This window comes from Tarenaya hassleriana, unplaced genomic scaffold (assembly GCF_000463585.1).
Source record: "Tarenaya hassleriana unplaced genomic scaffold, ASM46358v1 Cleome53, whole genome shotgun sequence".
NCBI lineage: Eukaryota > Viridiplantae > Streptophyta > Magnoliopsida > Brassicales > Cleomaceae > Tarenaya > Tarenaya hassleriana.
In genome coordinates, this window is record NW_010967966.1 from 584639 (window position 1) to 608743 (window position 24105).

Below are 24105 nucleotides of genomic sequence, written 5' to 3' on the forward strand. Positions count from 1 at the left end.
ACGACGCGACAGATTTCGCCAGAACCCAAGGAAGGAAAAGTTCGAGAAAAATCGAAAAATCAAAACTTTATACAGAATTACGAGATTATGATTCCAACGAACCTGTAATCGCAGATCGATGCCTTTTCTTGAAATATTGTTGGAGAAACCCTAGATATAATATAACCAAGCAAGGGCGGGAATTCCAGGCACAGTACGGCGTCGTTTGGTCAGTTCTTCTTACACCAACAGAACTACGTGTCGTCCGTCTCTAAACCATTGAGACTACATACAGTTTCTAAAATGAGGCAAAACGAAACTGATGGCCGTCGATGGGTTTACATGCCACCTGTGGAAATCCTAAAGAGTTGTGTTCCACGTTTCAGTGTACTATCCCACATGATAGTATTTCCAGTCACACGCAGGCAAACGAAGAATCCTTAGTCACACTCTCACACGGAGCGCTGTAAGTAGTGATTCGTCGTCTCTCCTGGGCGGAAGAGGACGAGATCCTCCACTAATTGAAAGATACCCATCTTTTGTTTCTCGAATCGATTCGAGTTCATTCATCAAAAACCCAAATTTTACTTTTGGTTTCTGCTTCGATTGTTCGCATTCTGGTTTTCGAACGATGGGACGAGGCAAATTCAAGGGGAAACCCACCGGCCAACGCCACTTCTCTCATCCAGATGATTTGCGTGAGTTTTTGTGTTTCTTTTTACGGTTTCTGCTCGTATTATATGGAAGAAGTGTAAAAGCACATCACTTTTACAATTACAAAGCCGTTTAATGTTTGGAAACCTGTTAAACAACATGGAGGAGTTGTGGGTTTGTTGTTTATCTGTGTTCTGTCGAGTTGTTTGGTTTTTAGATTATTACTCTTCATTCGTATGGGTGTGTATTCCATTGAAATTTGCGATCTTGAACTATATGAGTTGGGGACATATTTGTTTGTCTCTGAAGAACTTAATGTCGGAGCATACCCTTTGTTTGCTTGATCTGTAGAGGTCCTTGTAATCTTTGGCTGTATTGATGGGTTTAGATTAATTGTGATGAACTGAATTATGTGCTTCTATCAAAGCTCTGCCCCGTGATCGTTGTGGCTTTGTTCTCTTCTTATTTATCCTTTTAGAAACATATCTGCGTTGAGCTCTGCTCTATCTTCTGGCCTTTGACCTTTTATTTTAATGACTTTACTGTTTGCCTTTCTTGAGTTCACCTGTCATTCCTTTCGTATCAGTTGTGTTCTTGAATGAACCTTGCTAGGCTTGCATCATGTTTTTCGATATTCTAAAGCGTACCACCTGATTTCTTTGGTGATTCTAGGGTACAGACCCCTTTTTTTTTCTGCAACTTGAAATGGCACTTTTTCTATCAAGATTGGAGCTGATCAGAATCATACTTTGATTTATTTGATATTTTCTTTTAATATCGATATGCAGGTGCTGGCACCTCTTCAGCACGTCCTCGATCATTCAAACGGGTAGATTGTTCTCCGCTTTCTCCCCATTTTTTATGTTTGTGCTGTTTGTGTGTGACAACTGACGAGTGCATGGCATCAACAGGAAGAAGCTGAGTATGAACGCGAGGAAGAAGAAAATGAGGAGGTGGTGGTGGAGGAAGAATCTGATGGCGAAGTTAGTTAAACCATGTTTCATCCATTCTTTGTAGTTTCTAATTATTTGAAGCACATAACTGGATTCATAGAAATTATATCTTACCTTTATTAATATAATGCCAGGAGAAGAAGAAAGGACATGAAAATCTAATCGAAGTTGAAAACCCTAACCGAGCAAAACCAAAGACTGTAAAAGCCAGAGACCTCGACGTAAGTTTTTTTTTATCAAGTCAATTTGTTTAAATCTAAACATCTATCTGAACATGATGTCTTTCTCCTTAATCTGCCCAGGTTGGTAAAACCACTGAACTTTCAAGGCGGGAAAGGTCCGTTGTTATTGCTACCGAGCTCTAAAAATTACACGTCGTATTGATATGGGAAGAAACTTGATGTGAATGAAAAGAAAGATTTATCACGCATTTCTCAAAGTTCATCGTTCTTTTTTGTTAATATTGATTTGTTTACAGAGAGGAGCTGGAGAAGCAGAGAGCTCACGAGCGGTACATGAGGCTGCAAGAGCAAGGCAAAACCGAACAAGCGAGAAAAGATTTGGGTAAAGAAAGAGTAAATTTTTCGTTTCATCCTTCGTCTTTTTTGCATTTTGATTGTTTCCTCGCGAATGCAGAGCGTTTGGCTTTGATACGCAAACAAAGACAAGAAGCTTCTAAAAAGCGAGAAGAGGAGAAAGCTGGTAAGAGTAACGATATCCTTATCCGTAATCGTTCTTTTCCATATCCAATTACCAATGCTCTGATGTTAATGGATTTCTTCTTGCAGTTAGAGAGGCGAAGAAAGTTGAAGCTCGCAAATGAAGAAGTTCCTCGAGAAACCTTTATTGTAGTAAAAAAAAAATGATTCCTCTGGATTTATTCCGGAAAAAACTTACGCGTTGGTGCCTATTGATAAAGGAAACTACTTGTGGTTGGAACACAGATCGTGGGCATCTCCCCGATCGAATGGAACTTGAGTTATTCCATACTTTGACTTGATAGATTTCTCTGTTTCATGCGTGCCCTTCCTGTTTTTGAACGTAACTCTGTTCTATGAGCTCCTACCAATGTTTTTTTTATGTTTGACTTCTGTTCTGCTTTGGCTCTTGTTTCTATGATCCGGACCGGAGATTGGTTCAAGACCTAATGGCATCTGAAGAACAGCCCCGTAATTCGGATTTATCAGACAAGAACCAAAAATTCAGAAGAAAATTATGCAAACCGGTTTACCTCCCTCCAGAAAGATACAAAACAGGTCATTAAAAAACAATAGAACACAGACAAGAAAGAGTCAACCGGAGCAGCATCCGGTGGACTTGACAGCCGTGACGTCATCCTTGGTCCCAATATCGATGGTCTGCCCCTTGGGGAGAGCCGCGGAATCTGAGCCAGGGTCGAGGGTTTTCCGGTTGGTGACTCGGTAGATCTGAGTCAAGACGTGAGTGAAACAGGGCTCGACGTTGGTGGAATCGAGGGCAGAGGTCTCCATGAAGAACATGTTTTCCCTCTCGGAGAAGGACTTGGCCTCGTCGGTGGGTACGGACCGGAGGTGACGGAGGTCGGCCTTGTTTCCGACCAGCATTATCACGATGTTTCCGTCCGTGTGGTCCCTCAGCTCCTTCAGCCACCTCTCCACGTTCTCAAACGTTATGTGCCGAGTTATGTCGTACACCAACAACGCTCCCACCGCTCCTCTGTAGTATGCGCTCGTGATGGCTCTGTATCTATAGAACAAGGGGTCGACGATTCAATATATATATATATATATATATATATATGTATATGTATAGAGAGAGAAATAGAGAGGAGAGAGAAGCAGATACCGTTCCTGGCCGGCGGTGTCCCAGAGCTGGGCTTTGATGATCTTGTCGTCGACATGGACGCTCCTGGTAGCGAACTCGACGCCGATGGTGGATTTGGACTCGAGACTGAACTCGTTTTTTGTGAATCTCGACAAGAGGTTGGATTTTCCGACACCTGAATCTCCGATCAGAACTACTTTGAACAGATAATCGTAATCGTCGTCTGCCCTGTATGCTCCCATCTTTACGATCGATTGATCGATCTTTCTCCACAAACCCAGAAATGAATTTAAAAAAAAAAACTGAAAATTTTTATGTATACCGAGAATCTTGTCTGAGTTCTTGGAGGGTATAGGACGTGATGATGTGCTTGATTTGTGCTCTGTTATGGAAGCGTAAACAGGGTAGTGGGTGGCAACGAACCGTGTTTGGTTTCGTTATTTTTCTCTTTTAGTTGTTTTATTAATTCTTTAATAATATATAAAAAAATGCATGAATGATCATTCATAACCTTAATGTATATATATTTATATGTGTATATATATGGTTTGAAGACATTGAATTGAAGAGATCAGACATGCTTTTGTTCTACTTGTTACATGTTTGACGGAATCTTTTTGTTGATAAGCGGCCATGACTTGGTAATGCATAAAAGCAAAGATATCCGATTTTTTGAAATAGTTTTCCTTTTTTTATTAAAAAAATAGTTTTCCGAAATAGTTTTCTTGATCAAATATTTTTTCATTAAATATAGGGCTAATACCATTTTCGTACTACCCCTATATTACTTTTTACTTCTCCCCCCAATTTGGCAATTTTTTTTTTAATATTTCAATATCCAAAGTTATATGTTTTCCTACCCGTATAAACTATCTTTTTTATAATAGATAAAAAATTATCATCAGCGTACTAACCCACTTTTTTTTTTCAAAATACAATTTGATCAATTTAGCCAACTATTTTTTTAAAAAATAGATATCAAAATATTTGAAAATACAAATTGAAGTATTAAAATACTGAAAAAAAGCAAGTGAAATACTAAATTAAACAAATACAAAAGCGACTATTACCTTCAAATACATTCAAAGTCTTGGTAAAAATTCAAATCTATTCTGTTTACAGGAAAAAAAAAAAATCCGAAATGGCTTGCTTGACTTTATCCTACATTCGATCGCACAGCTTTCTTTATACATTTTGTTTAAGAAATTAAACAAAAAAAAAAACAAATCAAAATACATGAGCTTTCAGTTGACTTGAGCCCTTACTATAATCCTATCCTAACGCAGGAAATGGTCCAAACACATCTCTTCTCCAAACTCTCCACAGGTTCACGTCGTCCCCCATCCTTGTCCCTCGCCGCCGACAAGAGTTAGCTCTATCTTCTCCGGTATATCTTTCTCTCTTTTTTTTCTTTTTTTGATAATATATGATTGCCAGGATTCGAACTCTGGGCGTGGCTAGCACTTTGTGCTTCCACAACCACCAGACCACCAACTCCTGGCGCTCTCTCTCTCTCCTCTTGTTCATCTCATTTCCTAAATTATTCATGTCGGACAAGGGTTAGGGTTTATTTTGGCTCTCGTAATTTCTGTTTGATTCCAACATCCCTGAAGCTTTGTCCAATCATGGCTTTGGTAGTTCAGAGAAGGGTTTTGGGCTCTTTCGTAGCCATGTGTCGGAGAAGGCTAATTTTGTGTTCTGTGTCCGAAGTTTGGGCACTTATATGGTGTCATGCGATGATATTTTTTTTTTATAATCCATGCGATGATATCACTGCAACATTACATATATCCATGCCATGATGTTGCCATAATTATCCATACATGACTAACCGACACGCAGCAACGAGATTATAACGCTTTCACACACCGTTCGTTTGATTTTCCAGTTTAACTTCGACTAAAAACATTACACACATATATATATACGCACGCACAAGACCACATAAGCTTCCTCTGTCGCCTTCTAGATCTTCTATATCTACAAATAGAACCACAGAATTTTAGCACTTTCATTATAATAATGGACATTTACATGCATGATGGAAGCGAGAACGACAACGTTTCGGTATATTTATTACATGTCATGCATGCATGCATGCGAGTGGCTCACCAGATAGTAAACGGCACCGTCTTGGAGAGGGTGGAGAGTGCGACCCCATTGGTCGGTGAGAATGGGGTGACCTGACGAGTTTATCAAAACGGCGTCGTTTCCAAAAGCCTCTCTCACGTTGAACTGCTGTCCAGACGCCACTTCGAACGGCATGTCGTTGATGAACACCATAGACTTCGCCGCCAAATCACCACATTGTCCAAACATATTCTTGTCTAATCATTTAACAATACATTAAAACCCAAGAGGATACCACATTTCGGTTTATACACAATGTTATGTATCATATAAGGATCTAATAGATCAATATATCATATATCTTGTAATTGATTATAATTAAAACCGAAACTTTAAGATAAGATTTCGGTTAACCGACCAAAAGTTACAGAATAACCGAAAGGTATACGGTCGTCTCACAATTCACGATACATGCCCCACATGAATCCAAAGCAGTAGTCAATCTAAAGACCAAAACGTCTTTCCCACAAAACATGCGTCCGTTACGTTACCCAAAATTCAAGTCTTAGTTCGTTTATCATGCACTTGCCATAAACTCAACACATATCATACGTACATATACATGCATGTAGCTACTTTTGCGTATACATATAATTAATATCTGTCAACAATCATGTATATGTATATATATGTACATGCATGCATCCATGTTATACGTATACCGGAGTGTATCTAAACATTATATATATGCACCATATTGAAAAGAAAAAAATAACTCAATTTATAATTTCCATGTCTAAGAACAGTACCTTGGATCTGGTTCATGATGGATGGGACTGTATCGGCAGAATACTCGCCGGAGAAAGGAATCTCCGGTTCAGTTACTGCCGGCACAACAACATCACTCGGCTGATGATCGCTATAACCAAAGCCCACTTGGGTTGCACTCGGTCCATCATGAACCGGGAGGTGAAAACCGGCCGGTTCTGTTACCAGAAAGTCGTTGTCTTGACCCGGAAATAAACCGTATTTCTGGTGCACCGGACCGCCACTAGGGTTGGCCCCGTCGCTTCCACTAGTAAGAGCAGGACTGATGTTGTTATTGCTGATGCTGTGGTCTGAACCGGGCGATCGGAGGTTCTGTTGGAGAAGACGAAGCTTGTGTTTGGTCCGAGACTTGCGGTTTTGAAACCAGTAGAAAACATTTGCATCTCCGACTTGTCCGTACTCTTGAAGTCGGATTCTGATTTTCTTAATCTCGTCTCTTGGAGGGTTAATCATACCCGAGTTGAAGATCGATTCGAGTATTTGAATTTGCTCAGGTTTAGGGTTCCATCTCGGTTTAGGATGCGGTACACGATCTGATGCATTCATCGATTAATGATCACCTTACATTAATCCGAATATTCTGTGCATGATAATAGATTTTTCATGCCTGCATATATCTGTACACGCGCTTTTCTTTTGATATACATGTATATATACGTATATGTTACAGTACATGCACATACACGCTTCCCCTACTCCTTTGATCTTATACATACACAGAACAATTGCTGAGAAGGGTGATTTTGCATAAATATGTGCATGCATTACATTTATGTGTGTACAAGTCTATAGATGCATGAGTATGTATACGTATATGTACCTGGGGCTGTGGTGAAGGCGGGAGATGAGGGACAAGCAGAATAATGCGTGAAGGAAGGAGTATGGATTTCATCATGATGATGCACTTGACGGTCGTGGTGATGATGATGATCGCCGCAGGGTTTGGACCTGAACATGCTTGGCCAGTTCTTGTTCGATGATGCCATGATGATGATGATGATGGTGACGATGATTTTTTTCTTCTTCTTCCCAAAGGTGGCTAGGGCAAGAGGCTAACAAGTTTCATCTCATTATATAGAAGCCTCTTCACCAACCCCCTTTGCGTGTGTTCTCAATTCAATTAATACAAACACGTACAAAAAAAAAAGACGAAATATATGTACGTATATACATGTATATTTGCTTATATTTATTAAAGTGTATGGTGTGTGTGTATATATATTAATTTGAATAGGAGGTGGCTGCTAGTAATAAATTTCCTCCGAAATCATAAAATGGACCATGGTAAAAGAAGATCCTCTGCTGTCTATCACTTTTTAAACCTTAAACCTGTATCCATTATTTTCGTTAATCAGAATCATCTAAATATATTTTCCCTTTAATTATTTAGACAAAATTTTCAATATATTCGAAGTTATGCATAAATTAACTTACATATTTCATATTTTTTAAAAATTTATTTGGTATTGATTATTCAAATTAAGTAAGATCGGGTTTTGGGTTGACTCGAGGGATCTCCATTTATTCTACTCATTAAAGAGATTCCAAATGCTGGTTTTCGACTATTAATTTCCTCCTCATTAAAAATATGAAGGATTTTATTGAATACTTGTTTTTCCTAATTATAAATGGTTCCATACGCAACTTGTATCCGAATGATAATGTGAAAACGTCAAAGAAATCCTGTGAATTTCAAAACTCCGAAACGATTTCACCGTTCAAGGACTCCACAATTAAATTATGCACAGTGAAATTGAAATATTTATTTATTTATTTACTTATAGAATGTGACCGTGTGTTCGTCGGAGCCAAACGTCACCGTTTCATTCTTGGGTGAAGAGACAAACAAAGACAAGAAACGGTGATAGATGATAGCTCCAGAATGTACGGAAGACTTAAAGACACATTTCTTCTCTTCCTCTCAACATACTTTTTATTGTCGATTTCGTATTTACAGTCACATTTTTCACTGCGCCACATTTCAGGAAAATTGTAATTTTCATGACGCTTTTTTTCCAAAAGGTATTTCAATTATTAGACAAGTCGACGTACGTAATCATAATGTTATGTGCATGGCACCCGCCGCATGATAAATTGTTTTACTACTGTAATTTTTTTAAATCTACACGTGTTAAATTCCTTAAAACTTTTATCAAAATGCACATCAAGAAATGACGACCACGCATATTCACTTATATCTAGATTGTGAAAATGGCAAATATAACGAATGGTGGATTCGTAATTTCGAAGAGAGAGAGAGAAAAAAGGAAATGAAAAAGGAGGGAGCAAAACGAGATGAGAAGCGTGTAGGAATGGTAAATGTGACAAAATTAGAAACCATAGGTCAAAATGAAATAAATTGATTGTCTGGTTTCGTTTTCATCCCATCCTTTCTCTCACCACCCACTCAACATGCCCACACTCCTACATTTCCTTATAAATTATCCAAGTATATGAATACAGATACATATATATATATATAACTTAGATATTAACTCTAGGCTCTTACAATGAATATATACAATCTATACAAATAAATTGTTAAAATGCATCTTTATCAATTTATTTATTATAATGATAAAGATGCGGTATTTTAAATGTAGGCTTCTACAATAAATATACGAACGAACATGAAACTATATTTAAATTTATGTAGTTATTACCCAAGTTTGGATGGCTTAGTGGTGAGAGAACATGCAAAGCATGCTCTCACTCTGGGTTCAAATCCAAGCGTGGGGAGGGGCATTCACATGGGCTTCTCCGATCCTCCGATCCTCTGGGAGATGTAGTTGAGCCAAAGCTCCGGTGAACTTCCGGACTATCCAAAAAAAAAAAAAAATTTATGTAGTTATTAAGTTGAATATTATAGAAAATATAAATTAATATAAAAGCAAATCCGTTGTAGTCTAGGTGGTTAGGATACTCGGCTCTCACCCGAGAGACCCGGGTTCAAGTCCCGGCAACGGAAATTTCTTTTTCCTATTTAATTATTTATGGATGACCATATTTTTTAGCGGGAAAATTGATTTAGTTATTAGGGTTCTACGGAGCTTGAATGTTCTGATATCAGTTTGCGAACTGTGTTTTTTCTTTCTCCCTTTCTTTTCTTCACTAAGTGAGAAGAGGTTGCGATGGTGAAAGAGACAAAGGGTAATGTTAGCAGAGTGATAAGTAATGGCGGAGGCATGGAAGCGAACACCTTGGCGATCCTCGACGCCAACGACGCCAAACATACCATCGACGCTAACGAAGATCGTTTGTTCTCTTAGTTCTTCGCCCTAATTTCTCGTTGATTCTTCCTTTTATTCCCCGAACTTCTCCGAAATTTATTCTTATTGTTGTGATCGTCAATGTCATACACTAGGCTTGCAGTATCTGGAAGCTGTTCGTGGCGCATCACTTTTACCCGGAACCGGAATTCCTCCAACCAAGTAATATATATTCTCTTCGCTGGAAATCTTATAAATTTTGTGCAAAGTCCCAGATTTTTCAATATTTTGTTTTTGTTGCTTGACTAATGGACTGGGTTTGAAATTTTGAAGCAAAATGTACCAAGCGATTTTCCGGATATTGAGGTTCGGAAGAACTTTGGAACTCATAGTGGCAAGTTTCCAGCTTTTGACCGAGCTACATAAGGTGTTCAGTGGATTATGTTGGTAGTAGTAACAAATTGTGCTGATGACTTGGTTTCAAGGTTTGCTTGCAACTGTGTTCTTACATTGTTATTTTCTTGAGGTGAAAATAGCGGTTTCCCTGGGTTTATATGTCTGATTCAACTGCTGCTGATGGGCAACGTCAATTAGAAATAGTTGATGAGGTACTCGAAGTTCCCGTCATTTACTTGACATGTTTTGTGTTCATTCCGTGAATTTCCTGTCATTGGATGTGAATTTCTTATCTTATTTTGGCAGGCTTGGTCACCGTTTGATTTTGGAAGCGGTGTTGATTCTGGTGACAAAGAAATATTTGTAACAAGCTCAGGTTGCTCATTGATCATCTCTGAGAAACCTTTTGGTTTATGTTTTTAGTTGGTTTGGTTTTTCTTTCTGTATTCGATTCTTATGCTAGAGAGATATCTGACTGAATCAGTTGTGAAAGTTACATTCTTTTTCCGCTTTGTTTTGTTTTTTACTTCCCTGGATTCAGGGTTTCAAAAGCTGATTCAAGATCTGACTGAGGCTGGTAATGGAATTGAGTCTCAGGAATTAGATACAAAGGTTGGTTCTTTTATTCCTATGGTACACTAGAGGACTTCACAATTTCCTAAGATGAGAGCTTTTGACCGAAAAACTCAATCTGCAGTGAGATGCACTTAGTTTCATGTCAACGAAGGAAAAATCATAAACCACTTTAGTCGTCTTTTTTTCCTGTGATTTTGCCTTCCCTGTTTCTTGTTCAGTCAACTCTCCACAGTAATAACTTTGACACTGTTTCTCTCTGTTGCCCTACGGTCGGTGATGTTATAGGTCTTGGGAAACATGTTGCTGTTTCAGTTTCTTGTTAATGTACTTGAGGAGGATTTCACACCTCGAAATCGGGTGTATAAAGGTACAAATATCATCTTCCATTTTCGAGCTCATGAGGAAATTCCAGCAGCCTGATAGCTTTTATTCCCCAGAAACCATGAACTGGAATCTTTTAAAGGAGTCTTCACTGAACCTGCTTCTGGTACATTCCGGCCTTTTATGATCAATCGGTCACAGAATCTTGTGCAGTCCTGCACTCATGTTTTGATGTTTATCATATCGATGACTCCACCTGCAGGCTTCAAGAAAAATAAACTTCAAACTCCTGATGAAGGATTGCTTATCTACAGTGTGTACACCGTGCATTGATGATGCTGTGACAGACAGCAATGAAGACCCTGAGTGTTCAGTCAAGAACAGCAACACTTGCCTTGAAATTAGTTTAGTTGAGAGAAAGAAGAGTACACTCTGTGCTATGAAGAAACTTATAGTAACGGTAGTTTAACTATTCATAATCAGAATAAAATTACCCTTGAAGTTTTCACTCTCTGATATGCGCCTTTAACAGATTATGGAACTTGACGTATCAAAGCAGAAAGCAGATCTAGAGGGAATTACTACAAGAGGAGACAGCGTAAGGTATTTAACAGGTTCTTCCGGGCGAAACTCTGTTTCTTAAGTGGTGTGTACACCGCCCGCTCTCTTGAACTAATGATTGGTCGTTGACACAGAACTCCTGCTCTGGATTTAATCGTCAATGAGCTAGCTTATGATGAATACTTGTTGTCGACTTTCCTTCAGGTATATGGTATAACTTGTGTTTCTTCTCTCTCATTCTATCTATCTACAAGATGATCACATCTGATTCTTTGTCTGTAATCTTTAAAGGGTCGCTATGCAAGAATTTGTTTCGCTCTACACTTGCTTCTTAGTTCTTAAGGAAAGTGGTTCTTGCAGGTTTTCGATGATCCTAAATGGAAGCTAGACATCATTCTCCAATACCTTGCGAAATACATTCACAAGGTTAAGTCATATGTCCATCCATTTTCCTATTCACTTCCTCTGGTAGTAGTAGTAGTAGAGCATCTTATGAATGAAGTTTTCTAGGTACAGCCGTCCGTTCGTACACGCAGATCAAACAGTCCTCCAGCAGAGGATTCAACAACTCTTGGAGGAGTCTTGAAGTGCTTGTCGAATGGGACAACTGCAAGGAGCATTACCAGAAAGATCGGAGCTGATATCATTCAGATCCTCATCGGACACGCATTTCTTGTAATCTTTCTTCCCTTAAATTATCGCATTGAAAAAGTTCAAGCTCTGATTCTGATCACATTATTCATGTACGGCAAGAGTCCGAAGATTCCTCCTTGTAGCTTACCTCAAGTTCTTTTCTTTTCTTTTTTTTTTCTCTACACCTACGATTATTTTGATCAAATATCTGCAGGCTTGGTTGGCATCAAATTCATTTCAGCAAGAAAAAGATGCTTCGGAACCTAAAGAAGGCAATTCTGTAACAGACATGTGCAGTAGTGTTATAGCGGTCTTTACAAATCTGAAACAAATGGACAGGTAAGCTGCAAATTCTTGTCTGTCTTAATAACATTTTATTGTTTAGTCACACGCACGCTTAAAACCCATTCGGTTACATGGGTCTGGAGAGAAAGCTAAACTTGTGAGATTTAACTAGTCCAACTCATGTACAGGAAAATCGAGATTTTACCATTTGGAAACGAAGCACTGTTTACCGCTATAACAATTCTCAACTCAGGAAAATCCTAGGATGGATGACCAAATGCATGATTCAGCAGATCTACAGGCTACCATTAGAAGAACAAGGAAAATAATTAACTTGTAATGTATGCTCTCATGGTAGAGTGAACACTGTAATGTTTTGCATGAATATCTATCACAATGTATCTCTTAAATGAAAGATGTACCGAAAAAGTTTTCCAGACAAACAAGCTGACTAGCAATCTTATGATTCTGTTGGCGCCTTTGCCTCATTCCTGAAACAATTAGATCGGTTTAGCAAAACAATATCCTCTAACAGGACAGCATGCAAAACCCAGTGATTAGCATTATCCAGGTGATGGAATGGAATGCCTACTTGGAAGATTGGAATGAGTCGAGCTGCATAGTGACTGGCCCATCATTTACAAGATTGACCTATGCATGTCATGAGGTATGATTAAATCCATGTACTTGTTCTATCGTATTATATGTAACTGGTGACTAAAACACCACTGGTAGGTATAATAATCTTACCTTCATCATTGCTCCAAACACGCCATCTGCAAAGGAACAGTTGTTCAAGTTGAGATAGCTCGAGATGTAGTTAAAACTATATCATGTTGATTGATGGATCATAGATATTATGGCCATAAATTTAATTTAGCTAATCAGGTTGATAATGCCTGTATGAACCCTGAAAATTTCAGACAAAGTTAACAGGAGATCCAAGACTAGTAGTGTCCAACAAAACATTTGAAACTATTCAACTCAAGTCAATTGGTAATTGACATAATTAGATCAAATGTGTCACAGAATTAGGTCAAATGCGAGGTAGATTTAAAGTCGGAAAAAGGGAAAAACTTTTATTCCATGTGGCTATGTCTTCCTCAATTCCGACTTCCCACAGCTTCTGCTTGTCTAAGTGTACAATAATTTTTGTTGTTTCAAATGTACTGGTGTTTCAGAATTTAGCTCTTCTTTTCCCGTCTCTTCTGTATTTAACTTAGTGTTCAGGTGTCACATTGTTTCACTAGTTTCCGGAAAGTTACTGGATTCTCTATACTCAAAATTCTTGCGTTTGTCTTCTACAGCTCTGTTTATTTAAGCAATTAATCCTACAAGTTTTGATCTCTGAGAATGGCAGTGGAACTTAGGATTTGTCCTTTGTGAAGTGATATGGACTCAGTGGTCGCCTTATATTCCGGTTTGGCTTGTGTTTCAACTTGAAATTTTTGTTGGCTGCTTTGCGTTCAGCATGTCATTGAGCCGTCCTCATGATTATCTGCTAGAAAATTTTCCTGGTTACTTCTGTATTTGCAGTTTCCAAGGTACATATTCACCAACGTTGGCAATGACTGCACCAGCCCAGGAATGCTTGATATAGGCTGATGAAGGAAAACCAAGTGAGATTAGATAAAGTTACCTTTTACTGCATCAGGATTGTATGCCTTTCGGAACCTCTCGACCAAAGAAGCGTAGAAAGGTTTCGCTTTCTCGGGTGGCATTGCCACATGAAAATCAGGCTTGTTACCCTTCAAGAACCCGTACAATGTAAACTGGCTAACTGTACCACAGGATCAGCATCAGAGAAACAAGACAGCATAAACAATGCCTCGATATTCAACAGACTTCCATGGAACAAAAAAAATTGTCAAGAGAGATAAAGCTATTGGTTCAGCCAGAAGGTACAAGAAAGATTTTACAAGAGCCCATTTGACATATATAGTTTGAGCAATCTACTGTGAAGTAATTGCGGGAATGTGAAAATTTGACACAAAGTCTAAGCAGATTTATCTTTTCAAACCCTTCTCGTAAAGAATCAAACTTTGCACCAGAAGGCAAAAAATTAGCAGAAACACAAAAGCAGAAGATAGGGATAAAGAATACCTAGAAGAACTCCATAATTTCTCTGCATTACCTGCAAGATCGCGTCAAAACATCCAATCCTATGATGTCAACTCTCAAGCATATGAAAAATGAAATCATTTGATAAAAAAAAAATGTTCGGAGAGAAGATTTACATTCTGGTCCCATCCTCTGCCACTACTCTCATTAGGGAACAATCTCATGTTCAAAACTTTCCGGCATCTACAAGCCAAAAACTCCAGAAAGCAACACTAATTTCAGAATCTGCATATTTATCATACGATTAGGAAAGGAAAAAAAATCAACTTTCTTATCGCATACATGTACTCGGCATCAGAATCGGTGTCCGATTCGTGGATTCCGACGAGAACCAAGAGGCCTGGTCCAATCTCCGACACGATGCGACCATCCACCTGAAACATTTCGGTTCACAAGCCCCGGTCAAGTGAAATGCCATATGACATTGTTAGAGGGAGAGACAGAGGGGAGAGAGAGAGATACCGCGACAGTTGCGGAAGAGACTCTCTGGATGACGGTTCTCATGGCTCTAACTTGAGAATCCCGGCGATGAAGGCGCAGACCACGGCGGGGCAGACGGTGGTGGAGGCTGCTTCGGCGGCGGAGGAGGAAAGGCGAGAGCTTGTTGCCCCGTTCGTTGGTGCGAAGACAGGAAATTGCAGGAGCAACACAGTACATTTTCTTCTTGTTTTATTTTTTTTTTCGGTTTAATTTTCCCGAATCAAAATAATCTTTTTGCAATTTAGATTTTTCGTCAAAATTCGTATAAAAAATACTATTTTCCACGTGGACCTTCTTAAAGATTCAGAAGGTTTTGCGTTAGGAAATAATGACTGGCTCCGGTGCTGGAGGGAAGCGAGATGAAGGAGATTCAGATGGTGGTGCCTACAGACGCCACCGATATTTTAGATTCGAAATCTCATGTTAACTATATTTTCAGTATTAAGCTAATTATTTTAGATACGAAAATTAACTAATAAAAATTTATTAAAACATAAAAATACAAAAAATTAATTAAAATTTCATGCTAACTATATTTTCAGTATTAAGCTAACTATAATTTCAGTATTAAGCTAACTATATTTTCCGAAAATGGCGGTCGTCTCATAAAAATATAATATTATGTTTTTGAAAGAAAAGAACTAAATATATAAAAAAGATAAAGAGTAAAGCGTTGACGTGGCTGTATGTATTTATATACAGCCCAAATTTTTATAAGAGGCCGAAATATCTAAAACATATAAAGATCCAGTAAGGCCCATTAGCAAATCGTTACCCAGCCCAGCGAATTCAAATCCTCCTCCAGAGCGCCGTCGGCGATTTTCTCGCCGGAGCCGTCGTCTTGTTCCCGTCCGATCGACTTCAGTGCCGATCAACGTTATCCATCGAGAAGCAAATTTTCCGGTAAGCTTTTCTCCTCTTTCGCCACTGCTGTTCTGGCTGCGATCTGTTCAATTCGTTGATTAGGTTCAACGATCGTTGATCACATTCGATCAACAATAACATCGTCGAGGAAGCGATTCTATGTCGGAGTTACGTTTGATCTCTGTTTCATCACCGATCAAGTTGAGAAAAATCCGTGCAACCGACGTTAGGTTAAGTTTGATTTTGTCTTAGGGGATAGTTTCGTACATTTTATTCCATGTGGCTATGTCTTCCTCAATTCCGACTTCCCACAGCTTCTGCTTGTCTAAGTGTACAATAATTTTTGTTGTTTCAAATGTACTGGTGTTTCAGAATTTAGCTCTTCTTTTCCCGTCTCTTCTGTATTTAACTTAGTGTTCAGGTGTCACATTGTTTCACTAGTTTCCGGAAAGTTACTGGATTCTCTATACTCAAAATTCTTGCGTTTGTCTTCTACAGCTCTGTTTATTTAAGCAATTAATCCTACAAGTTTTGATCTCTGAGAATGGCAGTGGAACTTAGGATTTGTCCTTTGTGAAGTGATATGGACTCAGTGGTCGCCTTATATTCCGGTTTGGCTTGTGTTTCAACTTGAAATTTTTGTTGGCTGCTTTGCGTTCAGCATGTCATTGAGCCGTCCTCATGATTATCTGCTAGAAAATTTTCCTGGTTACTTCTGTATTTGCAGTTTCCAAGGTACATATTCACCAACGTTGGCAATGACTGCACCAGCCAAAGGAAGTTCTGCTGGCACACAGGACAAAAATCCATTGCTAGGTACTCTAAATTACACACACATTTTCAATTTAAGCATTTCAACGCTCAAGTGTTTTGGTTCTGTTTTAGATCAGAAGACTTTAAAGAACCTGAAAAAGTATTACAAGTAGAATTCACTTATGTGGTAATCATAATCAACAATGTGAAGGTGTTGCTTGAGGCAAACCAGTTTATTGGATGTTTTCAGAATTTTATAAAGATAATAAATCAGCAAGAAGGCCTTCTTGATAGTCATGTGGTGTCTTTCGTAATTTGGAAGTCATAGTTAATGATATCACTTCTCAAAACCATGTTTATCTCCTAATTATGCTATACCTCAGATTTTCCTGGAAACAGATCTTGTTTGACTGCTATGAGTTTCTCTTCGCATAGATCCAAATCACTAGATATTATTTGCAGTACTATAACCAACTTTCAATGTCTCTCTAACTTTCTAATATCAATGGATTACCTGTAGACAAGGACATGGGAAAGGAATTCCTCAGTTCCTGGAAGACCATGTCAATAACAGAAGATGACCCCATGGATTTTAACTTTGATCTTCCTGCCAATAACAAAAAGAATTTCAACTTTGAGAAGTTGTGAGTGCTACATGTACTTTATGGTCCTTATATGCATGTTTTCCCGTGAGAGTCATGGTGAAGAATTTTTGTTCAATCATGGCCTATATTTTCCAATCTGATAGATTGCATCATTAAGATGACGTTGCTTGACAATGGGACATCTTCTCTAACCTAGTTCTGTTTCTTTCTCTGGGTTCAGGGATATGGGTTTCAGTCTGGATGGTGATTTTGGAAAGTTATCATCATTCAAAGTGGATATGCCAGACTTTGATTTCTCGAGCCCATCCAAGAAAACTGAGAAAACAAAAGAAACTTCTGATGATAAACCCAGCGGAAATTCCAAACAGAAAAAGGATCTGTTTTCCTTCTCCTTTGATTTTAATGAGTATGAATTCATAATATTATTTTCTGTTGAAAAACCTTGCCTATGCCAATTCTGGAATGACTTTGGCAGCATTTTTTCTTCTGAAGCAGACTAGATGACTTTGATATTGATTCAAGTTTACGAAAGAAGGGGAGTGACACCTCAACCAAGACTATGGACCGTAACGAAGTTCCTACTGAAAGGAAAATGGATGATTTTGACGCTTTGGAGTTTGATTCCGACTTACTGACAAATGGACAAACTACCTCGGTGGGGAGTTTAGATGTCAGAGCAACTGCTTCAGAGAAGAAAGAGAAACATAGTTCAAAAACTTCAGATACTGTGGTAAGCACAAAACAAGCTGCACTAGAGAGCATGGAAAGTTCTATGGTGGGATCGCCACAATCTCCAGAGACAAGCAACTCCAAAACTGATAGAATCTGTCTAGAACTTCAATCGTTATGCACTTCCCCAGATAAGACGTCATGCCCCATGATTGAAGAAATAGATGAACAACGCCCTTTGCATGAGACCATGGCACCATTGCCATCACATACTTTTGAGGCTGCACTGACTGCCGTAGCGGGAGAAACTGGTCCAGATGTCCATGAATTCTGCAGGTCTGACGCAAAAGAAGACTCTGCTGGAAGTCCAGATCAGAATGCACATGATAGTACTAATTGCACCTTGGCATCCAGTCACGAGGGGATAGAACCAATTTCATCTCAGTTATGTACTGCTGAACAAGACATAATTGGCCACGAACAGAACGAAATGGGTACAGATACTGTGGTGAAGATTATGGATCAGAGTAGAACAATACTAATTGATCCAGATAAAGGATGTTCTCTAACAGCTCTCTCAGGAAAATTACCACCAGAAACCTGTGTCAGACAAAATGTCCAGATGCAAGATCCATGCATAAAGCTTCTCATGGCTCCATCCCGCAGGTCAGGAAAACCGAAACTCTTTGGTTTATTCCCTAAGTGTTGTGTTATTGTCATCAAGAGTGATAAGTGTCATTGATTCAAAAAGAAAAAGGAGTGAAGAGCTTATCTAAATCAACATACTCCTGAAGGAAAATGATTATCACAAGTTTAAATCATTTAGATAATTGGTAGCTGGACTCTTCAATCTTACAAATGTCGCTTGTTGGCGATGTTTATGCAGCATATTTGGTTTGGCTTTCATCTCTATAATTTTTCTGGTACTAACCTTCAATAGTGAAGGACTCATGTAACTGCTCAGTTTTGTGAACTTACTTACCTCAGGATGCTGAAACTCGATGATTCAAAGACCACAGAGAAGGCAGGAGGACTCATTCGCTCCAGAGTTTTTAAGAGACCTGATCAACCTGAATCTCAGGTCCTTAAAACTTCCCCACATCGGTTGGAATTTCCAACATCGAGAAGGTAAACCATAAATCCTTCAGTACATTGATGATATTGTGATCTTTTCACTATTCACTCGTCTTCAATGTGTTAATGCAGTGCTAAAAATGCCCAAACTGAATTCAAATATTCTAAAACACTCAGCAATGTATCACCGAAAGCTGATCATGCCAACACAGATTCTGGAAGGAATGTGTCGAATGACAGTGCTAAGAGGTACTTGGTGAACTTATATACTTGCTGCATAAACTTCTCTTATATATTTCTGTAAAACAATATTTAAGCCTGGGAACAACATGATTATTTTATCAGCAGTTCTCACGGGACGAAAATCCGCAGGGACCATTTAAATCCCGATACTGTGACTGTGGGCAATGAAACTAAACTAGACGATTTTTCGAAGCTGCAAGATAAAAGTACGACTAAAGAGAGGCCCATCATGCAGATGGGTGATAAAGATTCATGGTGAGACAAACTAACTCGGATCTATTGATCTTCTTCTATATTTGGCATTGCTCTTGACTCTGATAAACATTTTTTTTTCTATGGCTATGGTGGGTTACACCATGGGCATTGACCCGACAGAAAATTGTTATTCCAGTTGCTTTTCCCCCCTTGATTTGGGATAGAAGATCCTTTTGTTTTGCATCATTAAATGCTTCTCTCGTTTTCAATGATTTAGCTGAGGCAGATACATGGGAACTAGAAACAATTACCATAATGTGTCTCTTGTTTTCAATGGTTTAGCCCTGAAAACGCTTTGGATTTTGCACAGCTCCCAAGTTGACGCCTCTAGCCCAACTGAAAAGACGAGTAAACTTTTGAATTCTAGAACATGTTTGCATAAGCCCGAGGTCTCATCTCTTGAAAGGCTTAAGGTTGGAAAGATTGCGTCAAATGTTACCGGGGTGAAAACCCTGAGGTAGGAAAACACAAAACGATATCTGATACATGACATTATGATAAGGTCAATTTAATCGCTGAAATTTCTCCTATTATAGGAATGTTGGAGCAACTAAAGATCAATCGGACACCACATTGCACCAGCAAGTTAACTCTTCAATAAATAAGGAGCAAAATATGATACATGCTCCTAGGAAGAAGAGCTCTGAGATTCATCACTCGTTTGCCAGAGACAAAACACCAGTGCTGCAGCTCTTTTCATTGAAGAGGAAAGCTCTTGATGAGGTCTTGTCATCTAGAAACCTTTCTTACATATTGATCTTAGTGTTTCCACATACTGCTCTAGGTGAAACTATGTATCAATCTTTAAAATTAACCCAAAGTTTTTTTCATTTCCCAGGACCCAAATGTAGGTGTATCGCCATTGAAGCCATTCAAACGCGTCTCTGCGTCCCCCGGCGAAAGCAGGTCCAGTTGTGCTTTCTCAATCTTGATATATTTGCCTGATTTGTTCTGTGTCAATGGGGATAAAATAAGAGCCAAAACTTCACAGGAATCCTGATAAGTTATTGCATAGAGGTGATGAGGGAAAGGTAAGATTTTTTCTGCGATTACAAAAACGCTATATGTATGTGTGAAGATGTAGGTCAAAACCCTCTTAACCTTTCAGTTATCACAAATTGTTTTACCAGTTTTGTAGCCAAGATAACAAAACGGAGAGCAGAACAAAGAACCTTACTTGCAACAATAGTCCGGAGCGTGGGCTGGAAGCTCGTCAGCAGATAAACCTGGCAGAACTAGAGATCCCTGTAACAGAGAACGATGATAATGTGGCAAAGGCTGAAGCATATGCAAAAGAGCTTGAGAATGTAATAATAATAAGAATCACATATAGAAAAGGTCTTCGGGTGTACATCAACTCACGGGGGCATAACCATGATTTCTTTGCATGTATATATATACATATGCAGATTTGCAACATTCTCAGGAAGAAACAGGAGGAAGCCAAAGAGCTACTTGTTCGCGCTGTAGTGAACAACAATAACCTGCTGATGCTCAACCATCCACTATATGAACAGAAGATATCCTTGCCTTCACGATATAGCTAAATGTCATTGTTGCTGTCATAAAAATAATGCTGCTTTTTGCGTTTTCCCTTAATAATCAGAAACATCCGCGTGGTTCAGAAATTTGCTGCCAGATTGACTTCCAAGGAACTTCCTATGCAGTTTTCACAAACAATGGTTACTTAAGAAGGTACTCTTCTTCTCCTTAATACTGATTGTCTGAGCTTTGAAATATTTTCTTTTTATTGCAATGCGATTCGTAATTTTTGTGGTTTTTCCTATTAATCTAAGTGGAAGTTTCCTTCACAGAGTGGAGTTGGTCCGCCTTGAAGTTGCGAAACCATCGTCGATTAGGAACGTTGACACCACAATATCCAGAGGTACGCATGTAGAATTTCTATCTGTGTTCACCGGTTGATGAAAAGGTCAAACTTTGGGACGTACATAAATCTGGTGAGATGAACGAGCACTATTATTAAAGAAAAAAACGCTTCCTTGTCGAACTCTATCCAATTCAAAAGAACTTGAAAGGAATAAGCGCTGCTCGGGTTTGCAGTTTTTTTAAACAAATTCGGGTTCATTAAAAAAAACAAATACGTATGAATACAACACGTGTGGTGACAAAAAAAAAGAGAGAAATAATACCCCACACGTGTAGGTGATCGGCAGACCAAGCATATTTACCTGTAGATTATTATACGTATTTAGTTTTTCATCTAGTAGATTGATTGATGTATGCGTATGCCCACTGAAATGTGTGAAAAAGTCTGAGGTGATAGACAAAAGCATAAATCAGATATGACTGACATGTAGTGTGACGAGAAATGGATTGGGATGAAAGAAGTAAACTCATGAAGCTTTTTAACTACCACCGAGGAGGTGATTGGTTTGGAGTTTATCCTTAATGAGATCACTTATCTCTCACTAGTGGAACCCTCTTCAACAATCAATACTGTACACAGTTTTTACTTTGACGGAAGTGAATAAAATATATAATATCTCCAAACTCCAACTCTATTCTTGACAAAATTCGGAGTTATGGATATTCATGATTGTAATCTCGGATTACGGTAATAATATATTCAAACGTATATACCGTTTAGATTTTGAAGATTAACCAGACATCTCTAGTGTTTTTTCGAGTCGGTGCAAACATTTAGATCTCTGTAAGGTTTGGGTTTGGTGGACTAACATGTTGAAGTGTCCGTCTCCCTCTCCGACTACCCAATCCATTTCGGCCATAGTGCTCTTTACTTGCATTATGCCTTTGTTTCTTAGTTTAGTCCTTTCCCTTTCCTTCTTATTGGATTTCTCTGAATCGGATTCCTCGTTCGTTACCTCGTATATTTGTATTTATTATATGTGTATATATATACACATAGTTGCAGATGCATACACACAAAAGATGCGGTTGATCAGTTGTCGTTGTCATAAAATGGGAATTGACGGTAGAAAAAAAAGAGAGTAAAATCTCGAAGTCATACAGGCATCCGTGTCATCGGATTGTGACGGACTAGTTAAAAATGTTACCGCCAATACCAAAAAAGGGTTGTTACTTTTGCTTTATTTGTTTATTATATTTTTGGTGTGAACCTCGGAATTAAATATTAGGGTTTGATTTATGTGCATTTTTATTTAGATTTGAAGCCGTCTCTTAAATAGTGTGGAGAGACCACTCTCCCACTGTTATACACGGATAAGATTTCGGTATGATATATGTATATATATATATATGAAAGGTTACAAATGTATGATGTAGCTGATGAAAATAGATATATATATTTTTGTTAAACAGGAAGTTCAATGTAGCCTTACATCTCTCCGGGCCCGGAATTTGACCAGGTGTTTATTCCGAAGAAAGAGTCCCTTTCCAGTTGGGATTCGATCCTGGGATAGAAGACACTTCGTGCCCACCAGTTACCAGTCGAACTAGCCCGTTTGGTTTGATGAAAATAATGTCGTAGGTTGAGTTGAAACAGGTGCAAAAACGTCGAGGAAAAGAAAAATGTCCATTAGGATTCAACGTCCGTATCTCGTTATTGGTCACTCAAAGTCAACGTCATATGTACAGATGAACTTTGACTTTGAGAATGAAGCTGATTCAAGTGTTGAATGCGACTGCAAGCCATGCTATAAGTACGGGAGATCATGTTTGTGGTCACCACTATAATATATATCACATAATATACATCATCATCACTATACATACATGCATGGATGGTGGGCTTCTCATGCTTATCCTTGAGTTGTATTTACTACGATCTATATCAATTATCATATTATAATGTTCCATACCATACTCGCCAATTCATTAATAAAGTGCAGTCTATACATAGCCTACTTGGCCCCAAAACAAAAAGTGGCCGAACAAGAAAAACCGTCGATGACAATGGACAGCTCACACGAGCACTGAGCTCAAACAACACCCACGGCGAAAAAGGTCGATCGAGAGATCCCTAACAAAACTCTATATATAGCTTCACATGAAGCTCAAACAATATTCACTCTCTCTCTCTCTCTCTCTCTCACACTCATTGAGTAAGGTGATATTGAAATGGCAAAGTTCCGTTTCTTGATGATAATTCTTCTGCTCGTCATTATTACTGTCGACGAAAGCCACGGCCTTGAACGGTCAGTGAGAGGGAGGAGAATTCTGAGAGATCCAACAGTTTCCATGAGGCAGATTAAGGCACCGGCTGATGAGGTTGGTGGCATGGCGAAGAACAAGTCTCCCGACCGGTTAAGCCCCGGAGGACCCGACCCTCAACACCATTCTCTCCAAACTTAAAAACCAATATACTTGCTCTGCAAACTCTTGATTGCGTTTGCGTTTAAGATTGAAGGGCCAAAATCCACGTTTGCGTTTGAGATCATATTGTATTATTTACGACATGCATGTGATAATAAAAATGCCCTTGTGTTGTTTATGGTGTAAGAGAAGCCTCTGATTTTGTTGATGCACACGACGTATATGTGATATATATATACACACGTCTAGATTGTATACGTTGACCACAACATAAATACAATTCTTACTGAAAACACCAAATCTCATATGATCGGCATTTCCTTTAAAAAAAATGTATAAAGTCTATATATAATTAAGGTCGTTTCGCATTAGTAATATTCTCCCCTAAACACGGTTAACTGCATAGGTCCTATTAGATTCAACGCATTGGACACCAAGTTTCATATTTCTTATTCCTAACATATGTGTGTGTGTTTATGTTTCAGATAATATATATATATATATATATATATATATATA

The 24105-nt window shown here is 38.6% G+C and overlaps 6 protein-coding genes, 1 long non-coding RNA gene and 1 other non-coding gene across 14 annotated transcripts; 4 read left to right on the plus strand and 4 right to left on the minus strand.

Annotated features, from left to right (window-relative positions):
* Positions 1 to 439: 439 nt before the first annotated feature.
* LOC104798409 (28 kDa heat- and acid-stable phosphoprotein-like) lies at positions 440 to 2651 on the plus strand. The gene is made up of 8 exons (XM_010520479.2): positions 440 to 677; positions 1422 to 1462; positions 1545 to 1616; positions 1721 to 1807; positions 1889 to 1923; positions 2065 to 2150; positions 2223 to 2288; positions 2375 to 2651. Exons 1-8 carry the CDS (start codon positions 611 to 613, stop codon positions 2407 to 2409), a joined length of 489 nt encoding a protein of 162 aa, XP_010518781.1. The 5' UTR covers positions 440 to 610; the 3' UTR covers positions 2410 to 2651.
* Positions 2652 to 2741: 90 nt separating this feature from the next.
* On the minus strand, positions 2742 to 3856 carry LOC104798410 (ras-related protein RABA1e). Its single transcript, XM_010520480.1, has 2 exons — positions 3411 to 3856; positions 2742 to 3311 (listed from the first exon to the last, which is right to left on the minus strand). The coding sequence occupies exons 1-2, from the start codon at positions 3629 to 3631 to the stop codon at positions 2879 to 2881; spliced, it is 654 nt and encodes a 217-aa protein (XP_010518782.1). The 5' UTR covers positions 3632 to 3856; the 3' UTR covers positions 2742 to 2878.
* Positions 3857 to 5211: 1355 nt separating this feature from the next.
* Positions 5212 to 7415, minus strand: LOC104798411 (WUSCHEL-related homeobox 8-like). The gene is made up of 4 exons (XM_010520481.2): positions 7108 to 7415; positions 6269 to 6820; positions 5502 to 5716; positions 5212 to 5369 (listed from the first exon to the last, which is right to left on the minus strand). The coding sequence occupies exons 1-4, from the start codon at positions 7271 to 7273 to the stop codon at positions 5364 to 5366; spliced, it is 939 nt and encodes a 312-aa protein (XP_010518783.1). The 5' UTR covers positions 7274 to 7415; the 3' UTR covers positions 5212 to 5363.
* Positions 7416 to 9182: 1767 nt separating this feature from the next.
* On the plus strand, positions 9183 to 9255 carry TRNAE-CUC. Its single transcript has one exon. It is a non-coding gene; the product is annotated as a tRNA-Glu (tRNA).
* Positions 9256 to 9329: 74 nt separating this feature from the next.
* Positions 9330 to 12756, plus strand: LOC104798414. Its single transcript, XM_010520484.2, has 15 exons — positions 9330 to 9542; positions 9652 to 9718; positions 9830 to 9923; positions 10033 to 10104; positions 10199 to 10268; positions 10434 to 10504; positions 10754 to 10835; positions 10906 to 10955; positions 11052 to 11249; positions 11322 to 11392; positions 11485 to 11554; positions 11711 to 11776; positions 11867 to 12025; positions 12198 to 12322; positions 12457 to 12756. The coding sequence occupies exons 1-15, from the start codon at positions 9419 to 9421 to the stop codon at positions 12530 to 12532; spliced, it is 1395 nt and encodes a 464-aa protein (XP_010518786.1). The 5' UTR covers positions 9330 to 9418; the 3' UTR covers positions 12533 to 12756.
* LOC104798412 (D-tyrosyl-tRNA(Tyr) deacylase) lies at positions 12577 to 15078 on the minus strand. Its single transcript, XM_010520482.1, has 8 exons — positions 14852 to 15078; positions 14672 to 14763; positions 14506 to 14572; positions 14372 to 14402; positions 13908 to 14048; positions 13019 to 13044; positions 12861 to 12919; positions 12577 to 12759 (listed from the first exon to the last, which is right to left on the minus strand). The coding sequence occupies exons 1-8, from the start codon at positions 15044 to 15046 to the stop codon at positions 12729 to 12731; spliced, it is 642 nt and encodes a 213-aa protein (XP_010518784.1). The 5' UTR covers positions 15047 to 15078; the 3' UTR covers positions 12577 to 12728.
* A 572-nt stretch (positions 15079 to 15650) lies between these two features.
* Positions 15651 to 23055, plus strand: LOC104798416 (uncharacterized protein At4g18490). 7 transcript variants are annotated; one of them, XM_010520489.1, is made up of 16 exons: positions 15651 to 16344; positions 16461 to 16549; positions 17007 to 17130; positions 17312 to 17497; positions 17587 to 18426; positions 18748 to 18888; positions 18967 to 19083; positions 19180 to 19332; positions 19643 to 19789; positions 19869 to 20055; positions 20171 to 20238; positions 20324 to 20363; positions 20463 to 20639; positions 20742 to 20852; positions 20943 to 21027; positions 21147 to 21641. In XM_010520489.1, exons 2-15 carry the CDS (start codon positions 16492 to 16494, stop codon positions 21021 to 21023), a joined length of 2430 nt encoding a protein of 809 aa, XP_010518791.1. In that variant the 5' UTR covers positions 15651 to 16344; positions 16461 to 16491; the 3' UTR covers positions 21024 to 21027; positions 21147 to 21641. The 7 variants fall into 7 exon arrangements, 6 of the variants coding, with proteins under 6 accessions (XP_010518791.1, XP_010518790.1, XP_019056223.1 ...); XM_010520488.1 differs by having other exon boundaries at positions 15651 to 15772; XR_769437.2 differs by lacking the exon at positions 15651 to 16344 and adding an exon at positions 22680 to 23055 and having other exon boundaries at positions 16364 to 16549; positions 21147 to 21217.
* On the minus strand, positions 20197 to 20768 carry LOC104798415. The gene is made up of 3 exons (XR_769436.1): positions 20685 to 20768; positions 20510 to 20577; positions 20197 to 20283 (listed from the first exon to the last, which is right to left on the minus strand). It is a non-coding gene; the product is annotated as an uncharacterized LOC104798415 (long non-coding RNA).
* Positions 23056 to 24105: the final 1050 nt, after the last annotated feature.

What these genes read in the sequence shown, in the direction of transcription:
- LOC104798409 (XM_010520479.2), top strand. Translation starts at nt 611, where the DNA reads ATGGGACGAGGCAAATTCAAGGGGAAACCCACCGGCCAACGCCACTTC. An exon ending in TAAAAGCCAGAGACCTCGAC is followed by an intron (nt 1,808 to 1,888) that starts GTAAGTTTTTTT and finishes TAATCTGCCCAG; the next exon opens with GTTGGTAAAACCACTGAACT. An exon ending in GAACTTTCAAGGCGGGAAAG is followed by an intron (nt 1,924 to 2,064) that starts GTCCGTTGTTAT and finishes ATTTGTTTACAG; the next exon opens with AGAGGAGCTGGAGAAGCAGA.
- LOC104798410 (XM_010520480.1), bottom strand. Translation starts at nt 3,631, where the DNA reads ATGGGAGCATACAGGGCAGACGACGATTACGATTATCTGTTCAAAGTA. An exon ending in GACACCGCCGGCCAGGAACG is followed by an intron (nt 3,312 to 3,410) that starts GTATCTGCTTCT and finishes CTTGTTCTATAG; the next exon opens with ATACAGAGCCATCACGAGCG.
- LOC104798411 (XM_010520481.2), bottom strand. Translation starts at nt 7,273, where the DNA reads ATGGCATCATCGAACAAGAACTGGCCAAGCATGTTCAGGTCCAAACCC. An exon ending in CGCCTTCACCACAGCCCCAG is followed by an intron (nt 6,821 to 7,107) that starts GTACATATACGT and finishes TGAATGCATCAG; the next exon opens with ATCGTGTACCGCATCCTAAA. An exon ending in CATCATGAACCAGATCCAAG is followed by an intron (nt 5,717 to 6,268) that starts GTACTGTTCTTA and finishes TTAAATGATTAG; the next exon opens with ACAAGAATATGTTTGGACAA.
- LOC104798414 (XM_010520484.2), top strand. Translation starts at nt 9,419, where the DNA reads ATGGTGAAAGAGACAAAGGGTAATGTTAGCAGAGTGATAAGTAATGGC. An exon ending in TTTTGACCGAGCTACATAAG is followed by an intron (nt 9,924 to 10,032) that starts GTGTTCAGTGGA and finishes AGGTGAAAATAG; the next exon opens with CGGTTTCCCTGGGTTTATAT. An exon ending in ACAAGAGGAGACAGCGTAAG is followed by an intron (nt 11,393 to 11,484) that starts GTATTTAACAGG and finishes TCGTTGACACAG; the next exon opens with AACTCCTGCTCTGGATTTAA.
- LOC104798412 (XM_010520482.1), bottom strand. Translation starts at nt 15,046, where the DNA reads ATGTACTGTGTTGCTCCTGCAATTTCCTGTCTTCGCACCAACGAACGG. An exon ending in GATTCTGATGCCGAGTACAT is followed by an intron (nt 14,573 to 14,671) that starts GTATGCGATAAG and finishes TTTGGCTTGTAG; the next exon opens with ATGCCGGAAAGTTTTGAACA. An exon ending in GACTCATTCCAATCTTCCAA is followed by an intron (nt 12,760 to 12,860) that starts GTAGGCATTCCA and finishes TAATTGTTTCAG; the next exon opens with GAATGAGGCAAAGGCGCCAA.
- LOC104798416 (XM_019200678.1), top strand. Translation starts at nt 16,396, where the DNA reads ATGTCATTGAGCCGTCCTCATGATTATCTGCTAGAAAATTTTCCTGGT. An exon ending in GCGTCCCCCGGCGAAAGCAG is followed by an intron (nt 20,239 to 20,323) that starts GTCCAGTTGTGC and finishes AAAACTTCACAG; the next exon opens with GAATCCTGATAAGTTATTGC. An exon ending in ATAGAGGTGATGAGGGAAAG is followed by an intron (nt 20,364 to 20,462) that starts GTAAGATTTTTT and finishes TTGTTTTACCAG; the next exon opens with TTTTGTAGCCAAGATAACAA.